Genomic DNA, 10,765 nt, shown 5'->3' on the forward strand with positions numbered 1-10,765 from the left:
AGGAATGCCACCAGGCCTAACAACAGCTTACTGGTGTGGTGGGACCCCTCTGGGCAGCTAACAGCAGAACACCCCTCTTATCAGTGCAAGACCTAATAAAACCACATTACAGCCCCTTGCCAAACCTGTTCTTTGACCTTCATCTGCAGTACCTACCGGAAGGATACCTGTAGGGTTTGCAGGCACATGCGTAGGTGAAGAATAGAAAGCGTAAAGCAAGCTTTTTCCTCTGGCTGACTATTTAAATCAAACAAAAAAGCTTTATCGCATCCCATGATCTGAAGATTTTGGCTATTAAGCCGATGATAATGAGGAGTTCTGGAATGATTTAGGATCAGCACTGCAAGCCAGCTAACACCACCCAGTATTTCCATGCTATTCAGGTAAATTAGCACTTACCTTCGAGCCTCTTGGACCAGGTGGTCCTTCAGGTCCTGGAAATCCAGGCAAACCTGGCTGTCCTTCCAAGCCTGGGAATCCCCTTTCACCCTACAAAGAGAAGAGGTGGTGGTGGAGGTGTAACATAATAAAAGCACAAGTTATGACAGAAAAATTCAGAAAACACATTATCTTTCTGGTTTTCTGTAGGACATCATCATACAGGCAAACTAACAATGATTAAGCATCTCACCTGCTTAGCTACAGAAATTCCTGAACACACATGCACATACACACACAGCCTTTAATTGCATCACTTCAACAGGTTTCATAGGATGTTTATCCAGTATTTAAGCTCCCACATCTCTTATCTCGCAGTCTACCAGCTATAGCACTCTCTAGAAACTTGGGAGGTCCTGCCTAGCTCTCCTCAGTCAGGTGAAAGAACTGAACCAGCAATCTCCCATCTTCAAGACGACAGCAGCAGAGAACTGAAGACTGGGGATTGCGAGCTGACAGAAGCACCTAACTGCAGCCTGGAGCACAACATGCAAAAGGCAGTATTAAGGCTTTGCTCATCTTCTCATTATTTTCCATAAGCAGCTGGATGCTAAATGTGACAGCAGGTATTCAACATGACAGCAGTGTTAAATCTCATTCTTAAATCCTAATATTCTCACTGTACTGCTTAGGTAGGTGCTCTGTATTTCACTGTGGAGTCAGAAACTCAGAAGTTGCATTCAAAACACTTACAAGATGCTGAAATCTCACTAAAATGCTTATAGAAAGTAACAAGGATTCTCTTCCTGCCTTCTCTTACAGTACATGCTGTATCACTTCCTTGGAAACACAAGATTTAGGATGAGGATGAGAGATTAAAGGCTGTGTGCAAGCAAGTGCTGCAACCTTCCAGAACAAACAGCCCAGCTGTACTCAGTCCTACCTATATAGTGAGACTCAGGGATTCCTTGGATAGGAATGAACAGCTCATTAACTGGTAGACTAAATTAAGTTTCCTATTAATTAAAATGTAAACATACTCCTCTTTTACTGTAGGTTACACATCGTTCTTATACAGGACAGACATCTTTTATCCCCTGTGGAAATGCTGAAAGAGCATCATAAATTGAGGCTAGCTTCAGTCTGACAGCCAGGAGCTGAACTGCCTTTGTACTCGAAGTGCCAGGCTGTGCTCTCACACGGGGCCGTACAGCTGGTGTACCACTGCATCTGAAGCACCAGGCTGTGGAGGAGTGTTACTGTCTCACAGCAGGATATGAAAGGGTTAGCAGGTCCCTGAAGGAGAGAGGAGGAGGAATTTGGGAGTGCCAGATAGGGAAAACGTTAGACAAAGCCAAACTTTGGAGCAAGCTCTGGCAAGAACTGTATTTGCACACTAAGGAAAGACACCTGCGTACAAGCACATGACGTGTCAGGTATGAGCCAGGCTACACAACACCTACTCATCTCAACTTGGTCACACTTCTCTTGTTAGACGACACACAAGGCCAACCATTTGCTAAAAGTTGGTTCTAGTAACAATCTGCAGATGTTACTTTCCCTAAGGTTGAAGAACTGTTCTCTAAAATGCAACGACTCTTAGGTTTCCATTCTAAGCAGTCACAGAAGTGGGAAGCCAAGGACTTTAAAGTGAAGCCAAAAAGTTAAGCAAGAAAAATACAGGAGGCAACACATGATGCTACTGAACTGCACTACTGAAATTATGAAATGAGTGTTTTCCAAGCCCACTTTCAAAGTGAGCAGCAACAATGAGAGCCTTGCACAAGGAAACTGTTGCCAGGGCAACTCCTGCGGAGTTTATCAGCAAATTACCTCCAAGAGAGGACAGATGATTTGAAGGACTATGCTCAGGGACAGCTGAGCGATTACACCAGACAGTTCCCAAGCGAACTGTATCAAAATAATGACAGAGGAAATAGCTGCACTATAATCTCTAATTTTGATCAAAAAATCAGTTGGAGAAAGAAATGAGGGCAAGTTGAGTAGAGGGAGAAACTGTCTCTAGAATACAAATGATGTTGGGGGGATTTTTTTTGTCTTCAATAGTGTTTACAAGGACTCTATAAGAGCAGTTTTCAGACATTGCTCCTGCCTCCAGACTTTTCCTATTGCACACCTTGCAAATATGGCTGTTTCCATGAAGTTCAGATGCTCAAATTTGCCTGGAAAACAGGGCCATATCAGTGCAGCTCAGGCCAACTTTTGTGAAGCGCATTAATTATTCGTGACCAAGCGATTAAAATCTGAGCATTTTAAACTATTTCTTAGCAATTTGTAACCAAAATGAAAAGCTGAGCTTGAGAGACATCCGTACTAAATTTTTACCATGATAACAGCAGAAGGAAATAGGGATCTTGAGGGTGTATCCTGATAATTTTCGGAGACTCAGAGCTCCAAGAATATACAACCAGAGAGTCCAAGAATAAGATATTCTTCCTTTGTTAAGGGCATGGATTTCTTGTATCTGCATAGAGAGGCAAAGCATTGGAACTGCCTTCAGAGCTCAGATTTGATAAGCTCTTCTTGGCAGAATCCCAGGCACCAAGCTCGTCTGAAATTGTATATCGGGAACCTGCAGCACAGCTGAGTCTTCGGACTTGCAACCCTAACATCGTGATCCACAAACCCAGTAAACTCAGCACCTTGTGAAGTTCTCCTTTAAAATGCCAAAGACTAACCATATGTAATAACTAAAGAACAGCTCTGTCCTAGGTGCTGTGAAAAACATGGTCCCTCCAATCTTAAGCCACATGTTTCTATCACAGATACACAAATAGTTGTGCTACAATATATGAAGGAACTGATTAGGCTGAAAACTAAACTAGTTTACAGAGCAACTTGTTTTCGGTGGTAATCTCAAAAGCGCCAAGCAATATTTATTTAAACCCCAATCATAATCCAGTTCCTTAAGTGAAAAGTAATTCTACATTTCTCTTCAAGTTGAAAAGTGAGAGCAATTCCTATAAGGACCTGTATGTAGCAGCTTAATTTACTTCAGTTTTAACACTCTTACCTGATCCAGTTCACTACTGTAACAGCACACTGGCTCCCACCTGCAATCAATTTTTACCCACTTCTCCAGTAAATTTCTCTCATTTCTTCATTATACCATTTTAGATATGTTTGAATTTTACACTGCCCATTTTATTTCAGTTTAGTAAGGTGGGCCTGAGCAGAGGAATAAAATTTTAGTACACCTATTTTTGTCACCATCCAAAAAAAGCTTACTGTGCTTTGATTCTCCAACAGATAACACGCTACTGGTGCTAAAAGGGCTCACGGCAAAGGTAAACAGGAATCACTGGCAGCATGGAAGCTGTGGAACCCCAAGGCAGGACATGAAAATAGCTTTCCTATTTGTTACAGTTCAACTTGTATTACTTCACCTGATCTGTTAAAACGTGGATATCCTGCAGGGAATGCTAGGATGCTTAGGAAGGCAGCTACTTTGGAGTCTCAAACGGAACGCATTAGGCTCTGCTAAGCTGAACAAAGCAGCACTTCTTAGTTGACTTAATGCAAGTGGACAGCGACTTGGATGCACAAGCTGATTTCGGGCCAGAAGTGAAACACAGTGGAACAGAAGCATGGGGCTTCACTGAGTGCATTTGACAAAGCTTTTCCTGTCTTCCCCGTACGGAACCAGGTTCTGTATGTCTGACTTCCAGTAGTTCTACAAGTACATTGTCACACTCTGAATAGGAGAATCAAAGAGGGGAGATTATTTAAACAGCTCCTTGTCTAATGCTCTTCATACACCAATTAGGCAAGAAACTTACAGAGTTTGACTCCTGGTTTAGAGGTCACCGGAGAAGGAAGGAGAAACACCAAATGTCAAGCATCAAATACAAAGTAGAAGCCCGAAACTTGCAGAAGCAGCCATTTACACTATAAAATAAATATTTGCAAGAAACAGGTTTTGCTTTTCATTGTTCCTTTACACAATGTACATGATGGTCTGCAAGCTTCAGAAGGGCTGTTTTAAAAAGAACAGCACAAAAAACCTCTGGCATACCTCAGGACACTTTCCAGATTTCAAAGAGAATCTTGCATTCTGCAGATGAAAACTTGCCTTATACCTATTGGTTCAATAAGTGGGAGTCTCAGACACACACAGCCCTCCCTTCCCTAGGAGGACTCAGACATGAGAGAAAAAAAAAAAGACAGAGAAAGCAGGTGAAGCTCTGTTTTGGTTTATGTTGTTTGGGATTTTTTGGTTTAAATTTTATTAGAAAAAGATTACACCTTGATCAATTTGTAGCCCCCAAAGAATTTTCCAGGAAGATGCATTACTGTTACATAAATATTTGGTCTGATGTTATGCTTGTTTTACTGGAGGCTTTTTTCCTTCCCCACATCCTTTACACAAAAGGCTATCAAGATTCTCACTCTTCTGCTCAGGACTTGCTGTAATTCCCTTCAGAAAAGGCCAGAGGTTGGAAACAAGATGTGGATGAGTTTCTCCTCTGCAGTTCTCCTTAGCAATTTGCTAGGACAGTCTGCACTCGAGAGCTCAGTCTTGAACAAGGCTCTCATGCTCCAGTTGCTGACTGTATTTGGACAAAAAGCTCCTTCTGACTCCAAAGAGTCCCAAGACATTCTTCACCAGAGAAAGGTGACTATCTCCATTTCATTAAATCACACTGAAGAACCGGAAAGTATCAAGCAGGTCAAGATCCATCCCTGCATGTGTAACAGCAGTGTAAAGAGAAACCTGAATCATTGAGAGAAAAATAATTGCTTGATTTTACCCAGAAAACAAGATTTACTAATAGGTTTTCTTTATCCACGCTAGCCAGCCAGTAGCCATTTGCTCACTGAATTCACAAAATAGCTGTGACTAGTCCAAAAAAAGGCCAACTTAATTACAGAAAGTTTCTCCAAAGTTGTCCTGCTACAATTTTTTGTGAATGCAAGCCTAATGCTTAAGGGCCTTCAAACTAAGCCTGAAACAGTCCTGTGTCTAGCGTTAGGATACATCCGGTTTGTCCACCCGCACTTTGAAGCTCCTGCATGAACTCATCAACCAGGTTCATGTTTTGGCAAACCAAATCTAACTCAGAAAGCTTGCTATCAAGGGGATGCTGTTCTTCACTACTTAAGCGGGGGATGAACTAAAAGGAAGTAAATGCCAAGGAATGACCTCATCTGGTTGGAGCTATCTGGATGGCAGGTGTGGCACCAAGAATTACTCTGAATTTTGGACATCTGCCTGGTTTAACCTCAGCCAATAGTAAAAGTCTGCATCAGCACATTACAGTGCCAGTGCAGTGACTGATTATTTTGCATTACTTTTCTTCATTTGAGGTTATGCAATGTCAAAAGTCACCTCTGAAATGGGTCAAATTTATGTAGAGCACTGAAGCCCTTCTGGAACCTTGCTAAGATAGGGGAAGTGGTTTGATAAGACAGCCTTATCAAATTCTTTGTTATCGGTTCACACCTTTAAGAAGACTCCATTGCATCTCAAGCAAACTGTTTACAAGTCTTAGAGTAGAAGTGTTTCAGGCAGTCTCTCCCCCTTGCAGTGATCACACCACATTCATGCCCTGTGACAGCAGTTATATGGGAACTGTTTAACCACGATTTACCTACAGCCAGGCTCCCACACTTGAGCAAAGGCTCAGTGCAGGCAAGTACTGAGCTGTGTATCTACACTGCACTGTAACTAAAAGAAATGCTGGGCACCTGCTGTTTCCTCAAAGGAAAAAAAATTGTAAACCATTAAGAAATAATGGTGTTAGAAGCATGAAGTACTGCACAGATATATTGAGCTCAGGTGGTGAGAGTGGAAGCAGGAAAGCTCCGAGATGTCAACATGCATCTCTTCACCTTAAGACACTGTCTGGGCAGTCCCAAACAGCCCATTGCACTGAATGAATCACACTGGGTTGTTTTTTGGGTTGGGGATGGTTTTCACTCTGCTTGATCCAAGAATACGTTTGACTTAACTAGCTGCTTATTTGGCTAACAGCTATGTATGGTGGGAAAGTTCTATCAAAACTGTGCCACTTCCATGGTCCAGCTGCTCAGTGGTTCATTCATTGGACTACCAGTAAACAGACAGACAAAAAAAGATATTTACCTTTTCACCTTTTACTCCACTGCAATCACATTTGGATAAAGATGTACATCCATGGCAAGCCTTTAAAGAGAGAAGAAAAAAAATAGTTTTTAATCAACATAATACTGTACGAAGTTTTTAATACTATTATAAAAGTTAGTCTAAAATATAAGCCCATAAAATTTGTCATCTAGCTGTTATACATGTGATCAAAGCAGATACAGTTAACTGAAAGTTCAATCACTTTTCCCTATCCTTGTACCTAAGTATATTACGGTTACAGTTTCCCCAGAAATTTTAAACTTCAATTTATGCTCAACATCATTTACTCTAGGGCAGGTACAATGCCACACCTATGGCCACAGGGGCCCATTACAGTTCCCACCAGTAGATGTCAGGTTTTGAACAAGAGTTTAAACCAAAGCTTGCAAGCATATTTGAGTTATTGGAAAGATACTTACTACATGATTAATTTTTCCCTCCACAGCTCGGTTATTGAGAACAGGTTTTTAAAAAACCCTAGTATCTCACTACATTCACACACCACAACAACGCACGACAAGCCAGCTACAGTCTCCAGCATAAGCGGAGTGATGGCCAAATACTAAGTGGTCGGAGAAGGGAGATATGGAAGCTTGATTCACAAAGCAGATCCAAGTTCGGTAATCTTTCCACACCACATCCACTTAATTTCTATTCTTCCACACCCACACACGCCACCCCCCAGCATGAGATACTCACTAGAGCTCCCTGTTGATTTCAGAGATGAGCAGATACCTTTACAGAAGTGAGATTTCTAGAATAAATGAAATTTTTTTTTATAATGTCTCTACATAATATATATGGACATCCATTTTAAAACCTCTTTATAGCTAAAAACCATGACAGATGCTCTTGGGTGCGTATCTTTAGAGTTCAACTTGTTTAAACAAAAGCACTGTCTTAAAAATGCATTGTATTAAATACAGCACACGCTTTAGAAGCTTGAAAAGCTGAGCATTTGGGGTGCTCCTTCCCAATAATCTACAGAGAACATTATGTGCAAGGTTTTAGTCAAGCAGGAAACCAGTTGGTGTGTCAGGTCTAGAGTACACCCACACCTGAATTCTAGTCTTCATTATCACAGAAGCATTTAGAGACACGACCCATCACCTGCCTGGCACTAGGAACATCCTGGCTCTCAGCCCAAACACACTACCGAGCATCCTACTGAAAACACAGAAGGACCCTAATTCACATGGAGCTACACAAACCCAGGATCAGCTAAAGCATCTTGCAGCAAAAGACAGAGCTTTAAGTACAGCAGTAGTACAGCAGTAGCACAGCATGACAAGGGCATCCCTCAGAAATCTTCCATTTGTGTTTTGTAGTCAGTTTGAGTCAATATACAAAAAACCCCAAAATTTTTGGTTAACAGGGGGTTTACCGAGCCATTTCCTAAGGTGAAATTAAACCTGACTAGCCAGTTCAGGTTTTCAAAGATCAGACTGGAGCAAGCTCTCAGTAACCTGGCCTGACCCCACCGATGACCTTGTTTGGAGCAGGGTGTTTGGCGAGATGCCCTTCTGATGTTTCCCTTCAATCCCAGTTACGCTGTGAATTTGGTATCAGATACTTTTCACTTTTAGAAGTGGATTTTAAAAAAGCAAGTTCCTTGTGAACCAGTTTTAGGATTAATCTCGTTAACAAAGCTTCATTTAAAAGGGATTAACCTTAGTTACATGCAATATTCCCTTGCCTCACAGCACAAGCCTAACGCAAAGAAACAGCAGGTTACCTAGACACCACGCAGCAGCACGGGTTTCTTACTACAAGGATAGCATCGTGAGAGCTACCTGAAAATCCTTGCTCCCTCCAAGAGGCAGAGGGAAGAAAAAAAATGTAAATCAGCCCTCATAAAAAAATATCGAAAGCTGAGCAGTGGTAAAACACACATGGGCTAAAATAACGCACACATGGAAAGCATGAAGATCCTGCACAGTGTAAGGAGGATTTACTGACGTTATGAAACAGAAGAGACTCATTTAGTTTTCCTCACAGCTTCCAGAGAGTGGTTCTAACAAAAATTTTCTGAGTTTCCAGGTGAACTGTTGAGGTGAACAGACTACTCAAAATAGATCCAGTTAAAGAAAATGCAAGTGTGTAATAACTTGGTATGGAAGGAATCATAGGGTGACAACTTCAGGCAGGTTGCACAGGCCCTTGCCCAGTTGCCCACATCAACTGACTACAGTGGTGAAGATCCCACCGTCTCTAGGCTCTTGGTCTGGTGTCTGACTGCCTTTATGGGGAACCTTCCTCCTCCCTGACCCCACCGTCTCCAATCTCACTGGAATTCCCTATGTTGCAACTTGCATCTATTACCTCTTACCCTGTGCAGGATGAGAGGAGCCTGGCTCCATCTTTGCTACACCCTCCTAAGCAGGAAGACAACAGCCCTAAGATTCACCCGCTCTCCTGGAGCCTTTTTCTCTCTGGCCTCAAGCCCCAGCACTTCCCCATACACCTAGCCTCTCAACTATGCCTGTCCCAAAATAAAGCAAAGGGAGAAGCGACATTTAAGTCAGCTTGTTTAGAAGTCAGGGACTGACTTTGCTGATTTTGGAAGAGCTAACAAAGGGCCACCTTTCCCGCATATGCTGGCAAAAAGTAATGATGGATATGATGGTGAACGGCAGTGCATCCTTCCCAATCCTGCGGCACTAAAAAAAGCTTTTATACAGGAAGATTTAGACTCATCTTAAAGTTTTTGAAGGAAGTGCTTCTCTCCCTATTCTATTTGTAGTTTAAGGGCAAAAAATATTTCAATTTAATCAATACAGTTTTGTAGTTTGTTTTTTTTTTTTTAACCTGTGACTGTCTCGCACAGTCATTTATTCATACTGGACTCCTTACATTTTCAGCAGCCTCTTAACATACACAATCAGCCCATCTTGAAGAGTCAGGTGTAGTCACTGAACGCTTTTTGACAGACGGTTTTGAATATCCAGGTCAGAGGCACTGCTTCAGGAAGGGAACATGGTATTTCCCAGATAGCAGCGAGGGGAAGCTAAAAAGTCTCTCACTGGAAAACTCTTCAAACACCCACTCTAATCAAATGGCAGTAATTTTGGCCTAAATCCTGGGAAGATCTATTCACTCACAAGCTTATCAAGAAGTATTTCCTCAGTACAGTCATCTATCTTTCTGTACAAAAGCTGTATTTGGCAGGTTGTTTTTCTTATTTGCGTCAACTTGTATCTCCACCAAATTAAATTTTGTTTTTTTAAACAAAATAGTTTCAAGAAAAAAAGCCCTGAGAATTTGTACTACTCATATATCAAGATCAATTCATGCCACACTTATGGGTCACGCTGCAGTAGAGCACAAAAACCAACATAAAGTAAAACATGTTGGCTCAGCAAAAAAAGGTTAATGACCTATTCTAAGTGAAAACTTTCTCCTTGTTTAGACTTTTCAGTAATCTCAAGGCCTTTTTTACTCAGGAAAGCAGGCACAAAAATTGCGCTACAGGAGAACGCTCACTGCATAACAAGCTAGTACAAGTTTGAAAGCCACTCCGCAGCCACAGGCTAGAGATTTCTGATGTCAGAAATTTAATTCTGTATCTCCCATTAGTGCAAAGAAAATCCAAGCTCTATATCAACGCATAACAACACTTGGAGTTGCTCCTGCACACAAGCAATGAGATACCCACACCTCAAATAAAGCAAGCAGATACAATGCCTCCAACTTTTCAAGCACTGGAAAATCTATTTTAAGAGCAGGATCTAGATGGTTGTAATCAGTAGTTTGCCCTTAGTAACAGCTTAATCATCACCAGTTCTGAAAAATCAGACGACTTACTGAGTTTTCAGACATGGAAAATTAAGTGACTCCAAAGAACTCCGAGTTACACTTGGTACATTTGTTATAGGTTGGGGAACGGAACAAGTCACACCAGAAGCCTTCAACAGTAGCTCAATTCCTAGCTCTGGCCAGTATGACACATTGTCTTATGTGACAGCTAAGATGGTAAAAAATAGCAGATATAATAGCGAGTTGTGGCTTGATCATAAGGAGCTGGTTACAATCTTCATGCCTATTAACATCTTTCACTTTGCAACTACACAGCCATGGACGAGGCAGCCCTTAAGAACAGGGCTGAAACAGCTCAGATTGCTTTCCTACCTACTGTACTCCTGTTGCCCCCCCTCCCCACCATGTACCTGCAAAGATGAACTCACTATCACTGCCACTTCCTTTGCTGTGACTTTTGCATAGCAAGACACAATCAAGGGCTCTAATTAATCTATTCAAGTT

At 41.7% G+C, this 10,765-nt stretch overlaps 1 protein-coding gene across 1 annotated transcript in view; it reads right to left on the reverse strand.

Annotated features, from left to right (window-relative positions):
• The window catches only part of COL4A5 (collagen, type IV, alpha 5), a gene marked incomplete at its 5' end in the record, with an annotated part of 54,263 nt that extends 47,713 nt beyond the window's left edge, over nt 1-6,550 (reverse strand). The window contains 2 exons of the mRNA XM_010136614.1: nt 400-489; nt 6,485-6,550. Coding sequence (XP_010134916.1) covers nt 400-489; nt 6,485-6,550 — 156 coding nt within the window. The remainder of the gene's footprint in view (nt 1-399; nt 490-6,484) is intronic.
• Between the last annotated feature and the right edge of the window lie 4,215 nt (nt 6,551-10,765).

This window comes from Buceros rhinoceros, unplaced genomic scaffold, assembly GCF_000710305.1.
Source record: "Buceros rhinoceros silvestris isolate BGI_N320 unplaced genomic scaffold, ASM71030v1 scaffold285, whole genome shotgun sequence".
Classification (NCBI taxonomy): domain Eukaryota; kingdom Metazoa; phylum Chordata; class Aves; order Bucerotiformes; family Bucerotidae; genus Buceros; species Buceros rhinoceros.